The 20,651-nt window shown below is 61.7% G+C and overlaps 2 protein-coding genes and 1 long non-coding RNA gene across 4 annotated transcripts; all 3 read left to right on the top strand.

Annotated features, from left to right (window-relative positions):
- Positions 1–67: 67 nt before the first annotated feature.
- Positions 68–6,369, top strand: LOC129197893 (voltage-gated potassium channel subunit beta-3-like). Its single transcript, XM_054806697.1, has 13 exons — positions 68–277; positions 1,101–1,144; positions 1,986–2,023; positions 2,115–2,188; positions 2,286–2,330; positions 2,609–2,653; positions 2,758–2,795; positions 3,220–3,306; positions 3,571–3,606; positions 3,786–3,871; positions 3,994–4,087; positions 5,498–5,586; positions 6,298–6,369. Exons 1-13 carry the CDS (start codon positions 195–197, stop codon positions 6,367–6,369), a joined length of 831 nt encoding a protein of 276 aa, XP_054662672.1. The 5' UTR covers positions 68–194.
- Positions 6,370–9,467: 3,098 nt separating this feature from the next.
- LOC129197918 (coiled-coil domain-containing protein 81-like) lies at positions 9,468–12,474 on the top strand. The gene is made up of 8 exons (XM_054806740.1): positions 9,468–9,727; positions 9,930–9,991; positions 10,249–10,402; positions 10,617–10,873; positions 10,979–11,064; positions 11,411–11,523; positions 11,669–11,777; positions 11,961–12,474. Exons 1-8 carry the CDS (start codon positions 9,505–9,507, stop codon positions 12,349–12,351), a joined length of 1,395 nt encoding a protein of 464 aa, XP_054662715.1. The 5' UTR covers positions 9,468–9,504; the 3' UTR covers positions 12,352–12,474.
- Positions 12,475–14,487: 2,013 nt separating this feature from the next.
- On the top strand, positions 14,488–16,890 carry LOC129197919 (uncharacterized). Of its 2 annotated transcripts, none has more exons than XR_008574403.1 (5): positions 14,488–14,589; positions 14,734–14,887; positions 15,102–15,358; positions 15,464–15,555; positions 15,951–16,890. It is a non-coding gene; the product is annotated as an uncharacterized LOC129197919 (long non-coding RNA). The 2 variants fall into 2 exon arrangements; XR_008574402.1 differs by having other exon boundaries at positions 16,051–16,890.
- Positions 16,891–20,651: the final 3,761 nt, after the last annotated feature.

A 20,651-nucleotide genomic window follows, 5' to 3' on the forward strand; every position in this document is an offset into this window, starting at 1 on the left:
CCCCTCACCCCCCCCCCCCCCCCCCATGCAGGTTTCCATCGCCTGCACCGAGCAAAACCTGCGGAGCCGCAGCGCCGAGCGGGGAGGGGGAGGGGCGGGGGGAGGGGGGGGGATGGGGGGGTGGGGGAGGGGCAGGGGGGGTCCCCCCTCCACCCCCCCCTCGCTTTGGGGGGAGGGGGCAGCAGAGGGGGGGGATGAAAGGGATAAAGGGGGGAGGGGCTGCGGCGGCGGGACCGGCACCGAGAAGGGACCCCCCTGGCTCCGGCATGAAGTACCGGTATGGGGGGCACCCTATGGGGGGGGGCACCCGGGGGGGGGGCTATGGGGGGGGGCACCCTATGGGGGGGGCACCCGGGGGGGGGCTATGGGGGGGGGTCACCCTATGGGGAGGGGCACCCCGGGGGGGGGGCACCCGATGGGGGGGGATCTATGGGGGGGGACCCTATGGTGGGGCACCCCGCGGGGGGGTCACCCTATTGGGGGGGGGACCCTATGGGGGAGGGCACCCTATGGGGGGGCACCCCGGGGGGGCACCCGATGGGGGGGGCCCTATGGGGGAGGCACCCTACGAGGGGGAAGCACCCCGGGGGGGAGCACCTGATGGGGGGGGGGGGTCACCCTATGGGGGGGACACTATGAGGGGGGCACCCTATGGGAGGGGTCACCCTATGGGGGGGCCCTTTGAGGGGGCACCCTTTTGGGGGGCACCTTGGGGGGGGGTCACTTTGGGGGGGGGGATCCGGGCTCTGGGTCCCTTTGGGGGGGGGGGGCACCGAGAAATGGGTGCATGGGGGGGGGGGGGGCTGAGTCCCCCGGGGGGGGCACTTGGGCCTTGGGTGCTATGGAGGAGGGGGTCTGGGTCCCTTTGGGGGGGGCACCCTGATGTGGGTCCTCGGGGGGGGGGGGGGGCTGGGTACTAACAGGGGGCCCTGGGACCCTTTTGGGGGGGCACCCAGGTCCCTTGGGGGGGGGGGGGGCACCCGGACCTGGGTCCTCTGGGGGGACCTTGGCTCCCTTTTGGGGGGGGGGGGGGCCCAAGGTGACCCCCCCGTGTCCGTGTCTGTCTGTGTGTCCGTCTGTGTGTCCCCCCCCCCCCGCAGGAACCTGGGGAGGTCGGGGCTGCGGGTCTCCTGCCTCGGGCTGGGTGAGGGGGCGGGGCTTAGGGCTGGGGGTGGGGCTTGGGGCGGGGCTTGGGGCGGGGGCGGGGCTTAGGGTTGGGGCGGGGCTTAGGGCTGGGGCGGGGCAAGGGGCGGGGCTTAGGGCTGGGGCAGGGCGATTGGCGGGCAGGGGGCTATGGGGGGGCAGTTGGGTCAATAGGGGTCAAGGGGGTCAAGAGGGGTTCAATGGGGGGCTATGGGGGTCAAGGGGGGGCCGTGGGGGTCAAGGGGGGGTCAGTTGGGTCAATGGGGGTCAAGGGGGGTTCAATGGGGGGCTATGGGGGTCAAGGGGGGGCCGTGGGGGTCAAGGGGGGGTCAGTTGGGTCAATGGCGGTCAAGGGGGGGGCAAGGGGGGTTCAATGGGGGGCTGGGGGGGTCAAGGGGGGGCCATGAGAATCAAGGGGGGGTCAATTGGGTCAATTGGGTCAATGGGGGTCAAGGGGGGGCTATGGGGGGGCCATGGGGGTCAATGGGGGGGGTCAGTGGGGGTTCAGTGGGGAAATAGGGGTTCAATGGGGTCAACGGGGTCGGTTGGGTCAATGGGGGTCACCGTTTGTCAATGGGGGGCCATGGGGGTCAATGGGAGGAATTGGGGGGCCATGGGGGGCCATGAGGTCAATGGGGGGCCATGGGGGGGAACAGGGGGTCTATGGGGGTCAATGGAGGGGTTTGGGGGTTCAGTGGGGGGCAAGATGGGAAACAGGGGGGCAATGGGGGGGCCATGGGGGGTCAATGGGGTCAGTGGGGGGCCATGGGGGTTATTTTGGGGGGGCCATGGGGGTTATTTTGGGGGGGTCACCTACGGCTCCAGCTGCGTTTTGCCCCCAGGTGCCCGGGGGACGTTCGGGGCCGGGATCTCCGATGAGGTGAGACGTCCCCTCCCTCCCTCCCCTCCCCCCACCCTGGGGTGCCCACCCCCACCCCCTCCCCCACCCCGTGACCCCCTTTTGCCCCCAGGAGGCCGAGCGGGTGCTGAGCGCAGCCTACGAAAGCGGGGTGACCCTCTTCGACGCCGCCGAGGCCTCGGGCAGGTACGGCTTGGGGGAAGGGGGGGGGGGGGCACCCCAAAATCCCCACCCCCCAAGGGGTCCCAGGCATCTGGGCCCCACTGCTGCCCCTCCCCCACAGGGCAGAGGAGATGCTGGGAAAGATCCTGAGGAGCAAAGGCTGGAGGTGGGGGGAGGGGCGGGGTGTGGGGGGGGTCGTGGGGGGGGGGGGGTGTTGGGGTGCCCCTGGAGGGCATTGTTGGGGGATGGGGGGGCTTTTGGGGTGCTGGGAGGGGGTGGGGGGGGGGCTGGGGGGGCCCCTGGGTGGTTGGGGGGGCTGGGGGAGGGGTGGGGGAGTCTCTGGGTGGGGGTTGGGGGGCACCCTGGGGTGGGGGGGTAGGGGGGGTGTCGGGGTGCTGGGGGCACCCTGGGGTGCTGACACCCACCTCCCCCCCCCCCCCCCAGACGCTCCAGTTACGTCGTCACCACGAGGGTCTTCTGGGGGGGGCAGTGAGTACCCACAATGCTCGGGGGGGAGGGGGGATTGGGGGGGGGGGGTGTCGGTGTGGGGCAGCCGTGGGGTGACGCCATCTCTGCCCCCCCCCCCCCAAAAGGGCCGACCGGGGGCTCTCGCGGAAACACGTCCTGGAGGGTGAGTTGGGGGGCTGGGGGGGGGGGGGCAAGTGTGGGGCGGGGGGGATCTGGCGGGCAGTGCCGTGGGGTGGGGGATGCTGTGGGGCAGGGGATGCCGTGGGGCAGGGTGTGCCGTGGGGCCAGAGGATGTTGTGGGGCAGCGCCGTGGGGCGGGGGATGCCATGGGGCAGGGCGTGCTGTGGGGCAGGGCGTGCCGTGGGGCAGTACCGTGGGGCAGTACCATGGGGCAGGGGATGCCGTGGGGCAGCGCCGTGGGGCAGGACATGCCATGGGGCGGTGCTGTGGGACAGGGTGTGCTGTGGGGTGGTGCTGTGGGGCAGTTTTGTGGGGCAGGGCATGCTGTGGGGCGGTGCTGTGGGGCAGGGCGTGCCGTGGGGCGGCACCGTGGGGCAGCATGCCCGCCCGTGTCCGTGGGTCCCCAGGCCTCCGTGGGTCCCTCCAGCGCCTCCAGCTCGATTACGTCGACGTCGTCTTCGCTGGGCCCCGCCCCGGCCCCGCCCACACCGAAGGTGAGGCCCCGCCCACTGCCCCTCCCATGCCAAGCCCCTCCCCTTTCCCTCGCCCCGCCCCTTGCCCCGCCCCTTCCTACCTTAGGCTCCACCCACAGGTAAAACCCCACCCCTTGGGGCACCCTTGGCCCCTCCCACCCTCCCTGACCTTGAAGCCCCCTCCAGGCCACGCCCCCTCCAGGCCACGCCCCCTCAGGCCCCGCCCCATCCAGGCTACGCCCCCTCAGGCCCCGCCCCCTCATGTGTGTCTGCTTCGCCCCACAGGGCTCGACCTGACCCTGCGCCTCCTGCGGCTTGAAGGTACTGGGGGGAGGGGCCTCACCCACGGGGACCCCATAGCACCCATGGGACCCCCAGACCCCCCCCATAGCACCCCCGGGCCCTCCTGCCCCCTCCTTTCCCTCCCCGTCCCTTTTTTCTCATTCCTGGGCCATCAGTAGGGCCCAGAGTGAACGCCCCGCATCCCCTGTCTCCCGCAGAGCTGGTGCGTGCCATGAGTGACGTCATCGACCGGGGGCTGGCGCTGTACTGGGGGACGGCAGGGGGGGCACCCGGCGACATCATGGTGGGGACACGGGGGAGGGGATGGGGGAGGGGGGGGACATCGGGGGGGGGATGGGGGGACACGGGGGGGGGACGACACGGGGGGGGTCAGTGTCGTGTGTGTCGTGTCGTCCCCCCCCCCAGGACGCCTACGCGGTGGCCCGGCAGTTCAACTTGGTGGCCCCTGTGTGCCAGTGGGCGGAGCTTCCGCCGGAGCCCCGCCTCTTCCGGCAGATCGGTGCGGGGGGGGGGGCACCCATGGGGGGGGAGGGAGCACCCTTGGGGGGCACCCATGGGGTCTATAGGGAGGGCACTCATGGGGGGGAGCCACCCTTGGGGGGCACCCATGGGGTCTATAGGGAGGGCACTCATGGGGGGGGTACATATAGGGGTCTATGGGGGGGGACATCCATGGGGGGGGCACCCTTGGTGGGGGGGAGCACCCTTGGGGGGCACCCATGGGGTCTATGGGGGGGGCACCCATGAGGGGGGACCCATGGGGCGTCTATAGGGGGAGAACCCGTTGGGGGGGGCACCCATGGGGGGGCACCTTTGGGGGGGGGTTCTGTGGGGGGGCACCCATGGGGTAGGGTACAGGGGGGCACCCACGGGGGTCTCTATGGTGTGGGGGCACCCATGGGGGTCCCTGCGGGTGGGTCCCAGCCGTGGGGCGCTGTGTGGGTGGGGCAGGACTGGGGTGCCCGTGGGGCAGCGCTGTGGGGTGGGGGTGGGGGGTGTCTGTGGGGCAGGAGGGGGGGGGGGGGGCCGTGGGTCACCCCACAGCATCGCCCAGGCCTGGGTGCCATCACTTGGTCCCCGCTGGTCCCCGACGCCGCCCTGGATGAGGAGCCGCTGCCCCACGGCCGCCCCATAGCCAAGGTCTGTGTGTGTGTGTCCCTGCCCCACGGCTGCCCCACAGCTGCCCCATAGCCAAGGTCTGTGTGTGTCCCTGCCCCACGGCTGCCCCATAGCCAAGGTCTGTGTGTGTGTGTCCCTGCCCCACGGCTGCCCCACAGCTGCCCCATAGCCAAGGTCTGTGTGTGTCCCTGCCCCACGGCTGCCCCATAGCCAAGGTCTGTGTGTGTGTGTCCCTGCCCCACGGCTGCCCCACGGCACCCCCCAACTGCCCCATGGGGCACTCCAGGGCCTCCAATGCCCCCCCCCCCAGTGTCCCCTGCTGTCCCCATCACCCTCGGGGTCCCCGTGTCCCCACATCACCCCACCCCCCCCCCCCCATGTCCCCACATCCCCCTGTGTCCCCAGGCCGTGGGGCGCCGGCAGCCGCTGAAGTTGGGGGAGCTGCAGCCGCTGGCCCAACGCTTGGGGTGCTCCGTGTGCCAGCTGGGCATCGGTGAGGGGACACGGGGGGACACGGGGGGGGACGGGGGGAATGGGGGACACAGGGGACATGGGGGGACAGGGAACACGGCGGGGACATGGGGGACACGGGGTGCCGTGGGGTGACACGGGGTGACACGGGGTGACGCGGGTCGGGGTGGTCCCTGCGTGACAAGGGGACGGGGCGGGGGGGGGTGGCAGTGGGTGCCATGGGGTGACGCAGGGTGCCATGGGGTGCCGTGGGGTGATGCAGGGTGCCATGGGGTGCCACGGGGGTGGCAGCGGGTGACACGGGTCGGGGTGTCCCCAGCCTGGTCCCTGCGGGCCGAGGGTGTCAGCTCCGTCCTGGTGGGGGCTGGGACCCCCCGACTGCTGCGGGAGCAGCTCCAGGCCCTGCAGGTGAGGGGGGGGGGAAACCCCAAAACTGGGGTTGGGGGGTGGGGGCATGGGGGGGTGTCCCCAACCCTCGTGAACCCCCAGACCCCCGGGGAGGGGCAACACCCAATACTCCCCCCCAAAATCTCTGCGCCCCCCCAAATCCCTGTGTCCCCCCCAAACCCCTGGCTCCCCCCACCCCCGGAACCCCCTCACCCCCTGGGTCCCCCCCAAACCCCCCATTTCCCCCCCAAACCCCCGGGCTCCCCCAAACCCCCCAATCCCCCCCCACTCCCTGGGCAACCACTGGGGCCCCCCAATCGCCAGGTACCCCCCAATCGCCCCCTGCCCCCCCCCCCCAGGCCCCTACAGACCCCACCTAAAAACTCCCATTCCCCCCCCATTTCCCTGCCATTTCCCCATTTCCTCCCCATTTCCCCTCCATTCCCCCCCATTTCCCCCCATTTCCACTCCATTCCCCCATTTCTTCCCATTTCTTCCCATTTCCTCCCCATTTCCCCCCATTTCCCCTCCATTTCCCCATTTCCCCTCCATTTCCCCATTTCCTCCCCATTTCCCCTCCATTTCCCCTCCATTTCCTCCCCATTTCCCCCCCATTTCCCCCCCATTTCCCCTCCATTCCCTCTCCATTTCCTCCCCATTTCCTCCCCATTTCCCCTCCATTTCCCCCCCATTCCCCCATTTCCTCCCCATTCCCTCCCCATTTCCCCCCAGGTTCTGCCCCAGCTCGGCCCCGCGGCACTGCACGAGCTCGAGACTGTCCTGGGAGAGGTGGCCCCGCCCTAGGCCCCGCCCCTCCCCTCCCATTGGCTGTCTCCTGCATGAGCCCCGCCCTCCCTCAGCGGTTGGCTCCTTGCTGCGCCCCTCGCCCCGCCCCTCCAGCGAAAGGAGTGTGGGCGGGGCCCCACCTGGCCCATCCCTCCTCATTGGTTGGTGGAGGGGGTGTGGCCATAGAGCATAGCCCCGCCCCCTGCCCTTCCCACAATGCCTTGTGCCCCAGTGAGGGGGAGGAGCCATGTTAATTGACAGCAATAATACCGCCCCCCCACCAGGGGGTGGGGCCTTTTAAGCACAAACCCCGCCCCTCTTTGACCGTCCCTCCAATCGCAGTGCTTCCAGTGGGGGCGGGGCCTCGCCATGCCCCGCCCCTTCCCCCTCCCCCTCAGGTGGGGCAATAAAGTGGCTTTTCCCACGCAGGGGGTGGGGCTCCGGCCTCGTGCTTGGGGGCGGGGCTGGGACTTGGGGGCGGGGCTGGGATTTGGGGCGGAGCTGGATATAAGGGGGCGGGGCTGGATTGGTGGGGCTGCATTTGGGGGCGGGGCTGGATTTAGGGGGCGGGGCTGGGGGCTGGGTGGCCAGCGGGGGGTTGGGGGGGGGTGTTGGATTTTGGGGGGGTCACCCCAATTTGGGGGGGCTGGGGGCGTGTCCCGTGTCACGGCGGAGGGGCGGGGAGGAGCCTCGTTAAGGTAAGGAGGTGATTAAATGGTTAATTGGACCCAAACCCATGATGCATTCAACCAAAAAATGATGAATTCGACAACAACCCCCAATTAATTCTACCAAAAATAATGAGTTGACCCAAAAAATTATTAACTGACCCCAAACAGTAATTAATTAAAAAAAAAATAATTGAACTGTAACATAATTAGTGGAAACAAAACCCAAATTAATTCAACCAAAATAATTCATTGTCCCCCCCCAAAAAACCCTTATTAATTCAACAACAACAAAAAATTTAAAAAACCCTCCCAATTAATTCAACCAAAAATAATTAACTCACCCAAAAAAAAAATTGACCCCAAAAATTATTAAGCCACAAGTTTATTAACCTCAAAAAATTAAGCAAAAAATTATTCATTGACCAAAAAAACCTTTATTATAAATTAAACAATAAAATTATTAATTGACCCCCAAAGTTATTAATTAACCCAGAAGATAATTAATTGACCCCAAAAGCTCTTAATTAAGCCCAAAAAATCATTAATTGACCCCAAAAAATTATTAAGCCAAAAGATTATTAATTCACCGCCAGTGTGCGGTAATCAGGAGTCACAACGAGTACTGAATTAAATCCCAAATTTACTCAAAACTCAGGAAGAAGGAAGGAAGGAGGGAAGGAAGGAAGGAAGGAAGACAGGGGAAGGGGAAGGGAAAGGAAAAGGAAAAAGAAAAGGAAAAAGAAAAGGAAAAAGAAAAGGAAAAAGAAAAGGAAAAAGAAAAGGAAAAAGAAAAGGAAAAGGAAGGAAAAGGAGGCCGCACGCCAAAACCGCGCGTTTCCCCTTTTTATCACCCAAAGTGCTCCCCGTAGGCAGGGTCTGCCCTCACCGAGAGGCGCAGTGTGCGCTCAGGAATGTTCCAGAAAGGAGTTGGTGGGGAAGACCAAGGCCTGTTGGAATTGGATCTGGCAAGGGAGGTGGAGGACAACCAGGAGGGGTTCTTCAGGCGCGGCGGCAGCAGAAGGCTCCCAGGCAACGCTACGGGCTTGGGGAAGAGCTGCCCGCTGGAAAAGGACCTTTGTGAGGAAAAACGTCTTCCCTCTGAGGGTGACCGAGCACTGGGACAGGCTGCCCAGAGAGGTTGTGGAGTCTTCTTCTCTGGAGAGATCCCAAACCCGCCTGGACGCCGTCCTGTGCGACCTGCTCTGGGTGATCCTGCTTTGGCAGGGGGTTGGATGAGATGATCTCCGGAGGTTTCTTCCAACCCCTAGCAGTCTGTGAATCGCTGTTGGTCGACGGTGGCTGACCATGAGCCAGCAGCTTGCCCGGGCGGCCAAGGTGGCCAACAGCATCCTGGCTTGTATCAGCAATGGTGTGGCCAGCAGGACCAGAGCAGCGACCGTCCCCCCGTACTCAGCCTTGAATTCCGAGTTCAGTTTTGGGCCCCTCACTCTGAGAAGGACATTGAGGTGCTGGAGCGTGTCCGGAGAAGGGCAAGGAAGTGGGCAAGGGTCTGGAGCATAAGTCTGATGAGGAGCGGCTGAGGGACCTGGGGTTGTTGAGCCTGGAGAAGAGGAGGCTGAGGGGAGACCTGATGGCTCTCTACAACTACCTGGAAGGAGGTTGGAGCCAGGTGGGGTTGGTCTCTTCTCCCAAGCAACAAGCGACAGGACAAGAGGAAACGGCCTCAAGTTGCCTCAGGGGAGGTTTAGATTGGAGATGAGGAGAAATCTCTTCACCGAAAGAGTGGTCAGGCATTGGAACAGGCTGCCCAGGGAAGTGGTGGAGTCCCCGTCCCTGGAGGTATCTAAGAGACGCGTCGATGTGGTGCCTGGGGACATGGTTTAGTGGTTGAACTTGGCTGTGTTGGGTTAACAGTTGGACCCAACGATCTTAAAGGTCTTTTCCAAGCAAAACGATTCCATGATTCCACGCTTCTGTAGTTGCTGGGTAGCGAGGGCCAACTGCTGCCCAAGGGACTGGGGCCTGAGCTTGGTCATGTGCTCAGTAAGGCAAGATCAGCCCAAAGCCCAGACCATCAGGCAAAGACCGTGGCGATGAGGCCGTTCCAAGGTCAAGGCAAGAACACGGGTTGGGTTGAGGTTCAATGGTAGTAACCAGAGTCGGACACAACCCAGAGGTCCCTGGAGAAGCCAGGTGGGACGAGGTGGGTCCAAGGTCCACCTGAGAAGGTCAAGGTCCTGCTGAGGAGGCCCACGGTCATGTCAGGTTGCCCAGAGAGGTGGGAGATGCTCCATCCCTGGAAACATTCAAGGTCAGGTTGGATGGGGCGCGGAACAACATGGTCTGGTTGAAGATGTCCCTGCTCGTGGCCGGGATGAGGTGACCTTGAAAGGCCCCTTCCAACCCAAAACGTTCTACGAAGGGGCGGTGGCAGTCCCTTCACAGAGGGCAGCAGATCGGCAGGTGCCACGTGGCATCAGCAGTGGCCGTGTCACAATGGGCAGCATAGTCAGCAGGGGCCATGTCACCACGATGTCACAATGGGTCTGTGACACACAGGGGTATAAAAGGAGCTGCAGGGCGGTGGGTCTCACACCCTGGAGAAGTGTCCAGAGGACGAACAGAGATGAGTTCTGACAAGACTGTGCCCGCTAAGGAGCAACCCGTCCGCGTGAGGCAGAGAAAGATAGACTTCTGGGATGGGACGGAGCACACCTTCATCATGCCCAGCATCACCGATGAAGGTACAGGCGTCCACAGCCACTGCACGGACGTTGGGGTGACCAAGGGTTGTGGCATTGCCTTGGCGAGACTTGGGGGGTGTCTCCATCTGGGGCTGGGGACGGTGGTGACTCTGTATCTGCCAACGCATCGCGGTTCAGGGGCTGTTGGAGCGTCGAAAGCTGGCGGACACGGAGCGTGACCTGGTTTTCCTTTGCTTTCCAGAGAGAACAGCCATCTGGGATGCGGTGGCCAACTATATCCAAGAACAACTGCTGCTGCAGAAGGTGGGTCAACTCCTTGACCACCACCTTGTCCACAGGGTGGGGAGAGGGTGGTCCAGAGGGAGAGGACGCATCCCCAACATTGGACACTCTTAAGATTCAACTGGACGAGGTGCTGGGCCATCTTGTCTAGACCATGCTTTTGCCAAGAAAGGTTGGATCAGATGGTCCTTGAGGTCCATCCCTGGACAGGACCACCTCCAGCTCTTTCCTCCGGCCAGTCCTCACCCTTCTGCCCTTCCCTTCTCTTCTGCTTGCAGGGGGTCCGAATTGCCACCCTTGGCTCCTTTCATGTGGTCCCCACATGGATCCGGGTTGGGGACGAGGTGGTGATTATCCAGAGGCCCGTGTTTCGGCTGGCCAGGAACCTTGTGGTTGTCCACAACCTCAGGGACAACAAGGACTACCTGCCTGGTAAGCAGGAGGATTAAACCCTGGTTGGTTGCACGGTCATCACCTCCCTCCCCTGGATCCGAGACGCTTTGCTAAAGCAAACTGTCCTCTCTGCGGAGAAGGTCCAAAAATGGGGGGTTTTTGTGGGTGACTGCAACAGGCAGCCCTTGGGAAACCTTGGCCTGCAGAAGGAGCACTGGGTGAGCACCTCCATCCCTCTCGTGTGTTTTTACAGACAATAAGGAGCTGGAGGCCCTCAAATATGCCAAGGTGGCCGATGCCGCCTCGGTGTCCCGGCAGAAGGTGGAGAACTGTGTCCAAGGCACCATGTCCCTCCTCTCTTACTGCCTGTGGAAGGGGGAGAACGTCGCCCTTTTCCTGAAGGACATGGGGGTGCTCCTCATTGAAGGCACGAGGGTACAAATGAAGTATTACTATGAATTCCTGGAGAAGACCTCTGGGAAGAAAAGTTTGGAGAAAGCTGTTTTTAAGGTGAGCGTTTCGCTGAGGCCGTCCCGCCATCTTTGTGCTCCTCCGATAGCGAGTGCCTCAGCCATGCTGAGGACGTGCCACCATCTTCGTGCTCCTCCCTTGCAGGTCCCTTGGCTGCTGGACATGGTGGTGTCCCCGCTGGTGCCCGTGGCCTCGCTGACGTTTTCTGGCCGCATCATCCTCTTTCCCGAGTGAGTACGTTGGCGGCCGTAGCCGCTGTTTGATGCAGATGCCATGGAGACACCAGGCAACGACTCTCCTTGATGTCCCCAAGGCGGCGTCGCTCCCCTAACGTAGATGCGATGGGAAAGACGGAAGAATTTAGGCGACGCTGTCTTCCCATCATGGCCTGGACTTTGTTGGTTGCTTCCATTTCCCAGGATGGTCCTTGGGGATGGGGCATGGTAGACTTGGGGAAAAATATGGTGGATTTGGGAAAAGCAACGGCCTGTACGGCAACACCAGTATCTGCCTGTGAGCAGATGGTTGCGGCAAGGCTTGGTGGTTCTCCTGCTCAGGTCTTCTCCTTGTCTCCAGGTTTGAAATGCAGGACGTGCCCAAACCACCACCCAGGGTTCTCAAGATCTCGAGCCAAGGCCCTGGTGAGGACAAAGGGATGAGAAGAATGAAGTTGCCACCTCTTGGGCAAGGTTGGAAAGTGAAAGCAACTCCCGGCTCCTTCCCGTAGCGTGTGGGCAACCAATGCTGCGATGGTGGCTACCAGGGGAGCGGAACGGCTCCTTTGGAGGTTTTGGGGAATGCTCTTCTGATGAGGTGTCTCCTTTCTGGTTCCAGCGGGACCTTCTGGTTTTCGGTTTCCTGCTCCTCCAAACTCGATGAACAATGAAACACCGCTGTTCTGGCAAATCACGGTGCCGAAGAAGAGGAAAAAATCTCGGGTCAGGTGAGGCCGAAGGCTCAGGGCTGGCGTCCGCACGCGGGGTCGTTATGCCCAGAGAGGTGGGGAGGTGCCTCGTCCTTGGAAAAGTTCAAGGCCAGGGTTGGACGGGGCTCAGAGCAACCTGGCCTGGTTGGGGCAGGATGCGGCCCCAAGCCCATCGTGTCTTCTCCCGTCGTGTCCTTCCAGACGGCAGCCGGTGAGCCTGGAGAACTCCTCGGGAAAAAAACGGGCAGTGAACAGCCAATCCAAGAGCCGATGCAAATCCAGAGGTCCAACATCAGCAAAACCTCGGAGGGACGAAGGAGCAGGAGGACGAGGAGGAGGAGCAGGAGGACGAGGAGGAGGAGCAGGAGGACGAGGAGGAGAAGGAGAAGGAGGAGCAGAGAGAGTGGTGGAAAAATTCCTCACTGACATCGCCACGCTGAAGGCGGCGAAAGCCAAACCCAAATATTCTTGGGAATCCTCGACCTTCCTGACGCCCATCATAGCCATCTTATCGGCAACGAGCTCCGAGACCAGCTTGCATGAGGAACCCACCTCCAAGGTCCTCCTACGGCCGCCTCCGAGACCGAAGTGACCGAAAAGCTGATGTTCAGCCCCCAAAATAAATTTGTCGAGGCCCCAGTTGGAGCGTTTGGGAGAGAGATAAATGGTGAAAACGTAGAGAAATGGCCAAAAAAGCGGCGAATTTCAGAAACTGTTGGCAAGCAGAACGGGGGTAAGAAGGGTTTTAGGGTTGGCCGTTGCTCTGAGATCAAGCCAAGGTGGTGGTGTTGGATGTCGGGTCATCTCGGGGACCTTCCCTCAGGAACTTTTCCATGCGAGGCACCTTCTCCATGGCCGTTATGGAAAGAAATCTGCTTTTTGGGAGGAAAAAGAGGGGAGGGATGGAGGCCACCTGAGCCTTCGCCCAAAGCCGTGAGGGTCCGAAGCCCAAGAGTGAGGGTCTAAAGCCTCATTTTGGGGGGTCCAAACCCTCATTTGAGGGTCTAAATGCTCAGTCTGGGGGGTCCTAAGCCTTATTTTGGAGTCTAAAGCCTCATCGCAGGGTCCAAAGCTTCAGTTTTAGTTTTCTAAACTAAGCCAAGTCTGGCTTTGGGGGGTTTTAAGGTTCCAAACCCTGTTTGTAGGGTTGAAATCTTCATTTTTTTAAATCGAAACTCTCATTTTTGTGGTCCAAACCTTCACTTTTTGGATCCAAGCTTTCTTTTAAGATTCCAAAGCCTCACTGTAGGGTCCAAAGCCTCATTTTAGGGTCTAAATGCTCATTCTGGAGAGTCTACAGCCTTAATTTGGAGTCTAAAATCTCATGTTAGGGTCCAAATCCTCATTTTGTGGTCCAAAGCCTCATTTTGGGGGGGTCCAAAGCCACATTTTAGGGTACCAAGCCTCATTTTTAGGATCTAAAGCCTCAGTTTTAGTCTACTAGTTTAGTTTTCCTAAGCTAAGCTGTGTCTGGTTTTGGGGGTTTACAGGTCCCAAACCCTCATTTTAGGGTCTCAGCCTTAATTTCTGCGGTCCAAATCCTCCTTTTTGGTGTCCAAACATACTTTTGTGGGGGTTCCAAACCCTCATATTGCGGGTCCAAACCATCATTTTTAGGTCCAAACCGTCATTTTTGAGGTCAAAAGCCTCATTTTTGGGGTCCAAAGTCTGATTTTGGGGGCCCAAACTTTCATTTTGGGGTCTACCCCCCCTATTTCGGGTTCCAACCCCTCATGGTAGGGTCCAAACCCTCATTTTTGGGGTCCCAACAGTCATTTTTGGGTTCCACACCCTCAGGTTTGGGGTCCAAACCTTCATTTTTGGGGTTCAAAGCCTCCTTTGGAGGGCTCCAAACCTTCATTTTGGCTCCAAATCCTCATTTGAGGGTCTAACCCCTCATTTTGGGGGTCCAAACCTTCATTTTTGAGTTCCAAACTCTCAGTTTTGGGGTCCAACCCCTCATGTTAGGGTCTAACCCCCCAGTTTTGGTGTCCAAACCCTCATTTGTGGGGTGCCACCCCCCATTTTGGGGATCCAACCCCTCGTGCTAGGGTCCAAACCCTCAGTTTTCTGGGGTCCAAACCCTCAATTTTGGGGTCCAAACCTTCATTTTTGGGTTGAAAGCCTCCTTTTGGGGGCTCCAAACCTTCATTTTGAGGTCCAAACCCTCATTGTAGGGTCCAAAGTCTTGTTTTGTGAGGTCCAGAGCCTGATTTTGGGGGCCCAAACTTTCAATTTGGTGTCCAACCCCCCATTTTGGGGTTCCAACCTTCATTTTTGGGGCCCAAACCTTAATTTTTGGGGTCCCAACAGTAATTGTTGGGTTCCAAACCCTCAGGTTTGGGGTCCAAACCTTCATTTTTGGGGTTCAAAGCCTCCGTTGGAGGGCTCCAAACCTTCATTTTGGCTCCAAATCCTCATTTGAGGGTGTAACCCCTCATTTTGGGGGTCCAAACCCTCAGTTTTGGGTCCAAACCCTCACTTTAGGGGCCCACATCCTCCTCTACCTGGCCGAAGTGACGTTCCAAACCCTGAATTGGGGTCCAGAAGCCCCAAGTTTGGGGTCTCGGTGCTGCTCTCCGCTCCTCTGCCCCCCCATCGCCCCCCCTTAACGCAATGGTTCCCCCCATCTCCCCCAATGGTCTCGCCCTCTGCCCCCCCCCCCCCCAATCACCGCAATGGTCTCCCCCATCACGGCCGTTACACTCCCGCGCTCCGGTGTGCGCATGCGCAGCGCTCTCCTCACAGCCCAGGTCCTGTCAGGGCGGCAGCGATCACCTCCCGGTCCCGGGCTCCCACCACCACCATCCCCGATTAATCCGCTCACAAGGTCTATATCGCGATAATGGCAACCTGGCGGGGAAGGGAGAGTTTGGGGGAAGGGAAGGGGAAAGGGGGAAGAAGGGAAGGAAAAGGAAAAGGAAGGAAAAGGAGGCTGTGCCCTTCCCTTCCTTCCCTTCTCTTCTGCTTGCAGGGGTCCGAATTGGCACCCTTGGCTCCTTTGATGTGGTCCCCGCATGGATCCGGGTTGGGGACGAGGTGGTGATTATCCAGAGGCCCGTGTTTCAGCTGGCAAGGGAACCTCGTGGTTGTCCACAACCTCAGGGACAACAAGGACTACCTGCCTGGTAAGCAGGAGGATTAAACCCTGGTTGGTTGCACGGTCATCACCTCCCTCCCCTGGATCCGAGACGCTTTGCTAAAGCAAACTGTCCTCTCTGCGGAGAAGGTCCAAAAATGGGGGGTTTTTGTGGGTGACTGCAACAGGCAGCCCTTGGGAAACCTTGGCCTGCAGAAGGAGCACTGGGTGAGCACCTCCATCCCTCTCGTGTGGCTTTACAGACTATAAGGAGCTGGAGGCCCTCAAATACGCCAAGGTGGCCGATGCCGCCTCGGTGTCCCGGCAGAAGGTGGAGAACTGTGTCCAAGGCACCATGTCCCTCCTCTCTTACTGCCTGTGGAAGGGGGAGAACGTCGCCCTTTTCCTGAAGGACATGGGGGTGCTCCTCATCGAAGGCACGAGGGTACAAATGAAGTAGTACTGTGAATTCCTGGAGAAGAGCTCTGGGCAGGAAAGTTTGGAGAAAGCTGTTTTTAAGGTGAGCGTTTCGCTGAGGCCGTCCCGCCATCTTTGTGCTCCTCCGATAGCGAGTGCCTCAGCCACGCTGAGGACGTGCCACCATCTTCGTGCTCCTCCCTTGCAGGTCCCTTGGCTGCTGGACATGGTGGTGTCCCCGCTGGTGCCCGTGGCCTCGCTGACGTTTTCTGGCCGCATCATCATCATCCTCTTTCCCAAGTGAGTACGTTGGCGGCCGTAGCCGCTGTTTGATGCTCGTTCTGGAGAGTCTAAAGCCTTAATTTGGAGTCTAAAATCTCATGTTAGGGTCCAAAACCTCATTTTGTGGTCCAAAACCTCATTTTGGGGGGTCCAAACCTGTCCTTCTAGATCAGTCACTCGTGAATGGAGAAGGTCTCATAGGAGAAGTAGCAATTGGTGGCCATCTTGACCATAGTGACCGCAAAGCGGTAGAATTTAAAATCTTTGGCAATAGGAGGAAAACTGCCACCAAAACTTCAACCCTGGCTACGGGGAGAGCAGACTTCAGGCTGCTTGGGGAACTAGTCAGTCAGGTCCTCTGGGAAACATCTCTTGATGGCATCGGGGTCCATCAGTGGTGGTCACTTTTTAAGGGCCACCTCCTAAGAGCTGAGGAACGGGCGATTCCAAAATGCCGCAAGTCAAGCAGGTGGGGCAGAAGGCCGGCTTGGCTGAACAAGGATCTTCTTCTAGAGCTTAGGTGGAAGAAGAAAGCGTACGGCCGCTGGACGCAGGGTCAGGCGACGTGGGAGGACTACAGGGACGCTGGCTCGCCTTCGTAGGGAGAAAATTCGTGCGGCCAAAGCTCAGAGTTGAAGCTGGCCAGGACTGTGGGGGACAATTAAAAGGGCTTTTTAAAATATGTTAATAACAAAAGGAGGAGCGGAGAGAATATCGGCTCGTTACTCGACGAGAACGGTCACCTGACAAACAGGGACGTAGACAAAGCAGAGACGTTTGATGCCTTCTTCACCTCTGTCTTCAACGCTGATGACGGGCTCTGGGACCCCAGATGCCCCGAGTTGGGGGACCGTGACTGCAGTAACGATAAACTCCCAGCTGACCCCGAAATCGTGCGGGACTTGCTGCTCCACCCGGATGCGTACAAGTCCATGGGATCTGATGGGATTCATCCCAGGGTGCTCAGGGAGCTGGCTGATGTCATCGCGACACTTCTCTCAATTATTTTTCCAACGGTCTCAGGAATCTGGCGAGGTCCCGGTTGACTGGAAGCTGGCAGACGTCGTTCCAATCTTCAAGAAGGGCAAGAACGAAGACCCCCGTCAGTCTCACTTCAGTGCCCGGTAAAATCAGGGAGGAAATTACGCTGGGAGTTACCGAAAAACACCCGAAGGACGACGCAGTCGCTGGTCACAGCCAACACGGGGTCGTGAGGGGAAGGGCCTAACAAACTTTGTTTCCTTGTACGATGAGGTCACCCGTCTGGTTGACCAAGGCAAGCCAGCTGATGTCATTTCTTTTATTTTTTTTTATTTTTTTTTTTAGATTTCAATAAAGCTTTCCATAACCGTCTCTCACAGCATCCTTCTGGAGAAAACATCCGGCACACGGTTTGACAAAACCATGGTGCCGTGGGCGAGCAACTGGCTGACGGGTCGGGCCCAAAGAGTTCCGGTAAACGGGGTGACATCGGGCTGGCGGCCGGTCACTAGTGGGGTTCCCCAGGGCTCCATTTTAGGGTCGCTTCTCTTTAACGTTTCCGTAAACGACTCGAAGGTGTCGTGAGCAAGTTTGCGGCTGACACCAAACTGGGAGGAGCCGTCGGTTGCGTCGAGGGTGGGTGCAGAGAGATCTGGGTATATCTGTCGTATTTACACGCGGATATTACGGATATCCGTCACGGTAATTGGTCCCAGTTTCTTCGCCCAGTACGCAAACTGGAACGCTCGGTTCCTTTCTCCGCCTTTCGAGTAGGGGGGATAATTTGGGGGGGGGGGGGGAACGACCCCGGCCCAAGTTCCCTTCCCTCCCCCCCCAGTTTCTGGATATTTCCGCCTAACGAAGCGACGAAAAGGTTCTGGTTGCGCCAAATTGGGCCTTCGGGTACGGGCCCGTCGTTTTGGCTACGAGGACACGCTGGTCAGGGAGATGAGGGACACTATGACACGTGGGGACACCATGGCCATGGGGACACCGTGACCCGAGGGGACGGGGGACACCATGATCCATGGGATGAGGGACACCATGATCCATGGGATGAGTGACACCATGACCCATGGGGATGAGGGACACTGTGACCCACGGGGACACCACATCCATGGGGACACCATGACCCATGGGGATGAGGGACACCATGACCCATGGGATGAGGGACACCATGTCCCAAGGGGATGAGGGACACCATGACGCATAGGGACACCCTGGCCATGGGGACACCCTGGCGTGGGGATGAGGGACACCATGTTCAAGGGGACACCATGACCCAAGGGGACACAACATCCATGGGGACACCCTGGCATGGGGATGAGGGACACCATGTCCATGGGGACACCATGACCCAAGGAGACACCGTGACCCATGGGGATGAGGGACACCACGTCCATGGGGACACCATGTCCATGGGGATGAGGGACACCATGACCCAAGGGGTCACCACGTCTATGGGGATGAGGGACACCACGTCTAAGGGGATACCATGACCCATGGGGACACCATGACCCAAGGGGACACCATGACCCATGGGGACACCACGTCCATGGGGATGAGGGACACCACGTCCAAGGGGACACCATGACCCATGGGGACACCACATCCAAGGGGACACCATGACCCAAGGGGGTGAGGGACACCATGTCCAAGGGGATACCATGACCCATGGGGATGAGGGACACCACGTCCAAGGGGACACCATGACCCATGGGAACACCACGTCCAAGGGGATGAGGGACACCACGTCCAAGGGGACACCATGACCCATGGGGACACCCCGTCCCTGTGGACACCCCGTCCCGGCCGGTGCACATGCGCAGACCTCCTTCCCTCCCGTCCCATCCGGGAGCTGTGCGCATGCGCCCCTCCCCTCCCGCGCCTGGTGCGGGCTGTGCGCATGCGCCCCCGGCGCCGCGCGGGAGGGGCGGGGATATGCAAATAGCCGGGCGTGAGGCGGAGGTGAGGGGGCAGCAGCTCAGGTCCGGGGGCGGCTGATGTCACCGGCCGTGTCACCCGTGATGTCACCACTGACCTTCCACACCCCCCCCCTTCCCCCCCCCCCCGGCGGGGTCCCCCCTCACCCGGTGGGGGTTGGGGGGGGGGTCCCGGTGTCCCGGGGGTCACCGCTGTCACCTGCGGGCTCTGCTGCTACCCGAGGGCTGTGGGGGCCTGGTGAGGGGGTCCCGTGGGTGCTGAGGGTGCTCTGTGGGTGCTGAGAGTGTCCTGTGGGGTCCCATGGGTGCTGAGAGTGCCCTGTGGGTACTGAGGGTGCCCTGTGGGGTCCCGTGGGTGCTGAGGGTCCCGTGGGTGCTGAGGGTGCCCTGTGGGGTCCCGTGGGTGCTGAGGGTGCCCTGTGGGTGCTGAGGGTGCCCTGTGGGGTCCCATGGGTGCTGAGAGTGCCCTGTGGGTACTGAGGGTGCCCTGTGGGGTCCCGTGGGTGCTGAGGGTCCCGTGGGTGCTGAGGGTCCCGTGGGTGCTGAGGGTGCCCTGTGGGTGCTGAAGGTGCCCTGTGGGGTCCCATGGGTGCTGAGGGTCCCGTGGGTGCTGAGGGTGCCCTGTGGGGTCCCGTGGGTGCTGAGGGTGCCCTGTGGGTGCTGAGGGTGCCCTGTGGGGTCCCATGGGTGCTGAGGGTCCCATGGGTGCTGAGGGGTCCCATGGGTGCTGAGGGTGCCCTGTGGGGTCCCATGGGTGCTGAGAGTGCCCTGTGGGTGCTGAGGGTGCCCTGTGGGGTCCCATGGGTGCTGAGGGTGCTGAGAGTGCCCTGTGGGTGCTGAGGGTGCCCTGTGGGGTCCCGTGGGTGCTGAGGGTGCCCTGTGGGTGCTGAGGGTGCTCTGTGGGGTCCCATGGGTGCTGAGGGTGCTGAGAGTGCCCTGTGGGTGCTGAGGGTGCCCTGTGGGGTCCCATGGGTGCTGAGGGTCCCGTGGGTGCTGAGGGTGCCCTGTGGGGTCCCGTGGGTGCTGAGGGTGCCCTGTGGGTGCTGAGGGTGCCCTGTGGGGTCCCATGGGTGCTGAGGGTCTCATGGGTGCTGAGGGTGCTCTGTGGGGTCCCATGGGTGCTGAGGGTCCCGTGGGTGCTGAGGGTGCCCTGTGGGTGCTGAGGGTGCCCTGTGGGGTCCCATGGGTGCTGAGGGTCCCGTGGGTGCTGAGGGTGCTCTGTGGGTGCTGAGGGTGCCCTGTGCGGTCCCATGGGTGCTGAGGGTGCTGAGAGTGCCCTGTGGGTGCTGAGGGTGCCCTGTGGGGTCCCATGGGTGCTGAGGGTCCCGTGGGTGCTCAGGGTGCCCTGTGCGGTCCCGTGGGTGCTCAGGGTGCCCTGTGGGGTCCCATGGGTGCTGTGGGTGCCCTTCCCCCGTGGCTGCAGAGCCCGGCCTGCCTCCCCACGCTGCTCTCCGCAGGCTGCAGCCCCTCTCGCCCCTCCTTCTGCTCCAGCCCGGGGGGCTGCAGAGTGTCGTGTGTCCCCCCCCCCATCTTCTCACCCCAGCCCTGACCTTGACCTTGCACTTCTCGCAGAAGCCCCCCACCCCGTAGCCCCTCCCCCGCTACCAAACCCTTCCCACGCAAACCCCAATAGACATGGGGACCCCCCCACTGCGGGGACCCCCAGGGACCCCCCTGACCATGGGGACCCCCCCCTCCATGGGGACCCCCAGGGACCCCCCGACCACGGGGACCCCCCCACCGTGGGGACCCCCAGGGACCCCCCTGACCATGGGGACCCCCCGCCATGGGGACCCCCCCCACCCCACCATGGGGACCCCCAGGGACCCCCTTGACCATGGGGACCCCCCCCCCCCCACCGTGGGGACCCCAAGGGACCCGCCCCGGTCATGGGGACACCTGGATCACAGCCCGGCATCCGCGTCACAGTGATGTCAGCACACGCCCCCCCACCCCACCCCCCTGGCCCGGTGCCCCCCCCGGGTCTGGCCTTGGGGGGGAGGGGGAGGGGCGCTGCCAAAGCTCGTGGAAGCACCACCCCCCCATGAGTTAACGGGGGGAGGGGCAGGAAGGGGACACCCCCACAGCCGGGACCCCCCCACGCGTGTGCGCCCCCCCCCCCCCATGCGGGGTCCCCCCTCACCCGGTGGGGGGTCCCGGTGTCCCCTCCCCCCCACTTGGCTCCCTCTG

The sequence above is a fragment of the Grus americana genome, chromosome 30 (assembly GCF_028858705.1).
Source record: "Grus americana isolate bGruAme1 chromosome 30, bGruAme1.mat, whole genome shotgun sequence".
Lineage (NCBI taxonomy): Eukaryota > Metazoa > Chordata > Aves > Gruiformes > Gruidae > Grus > Grus americana.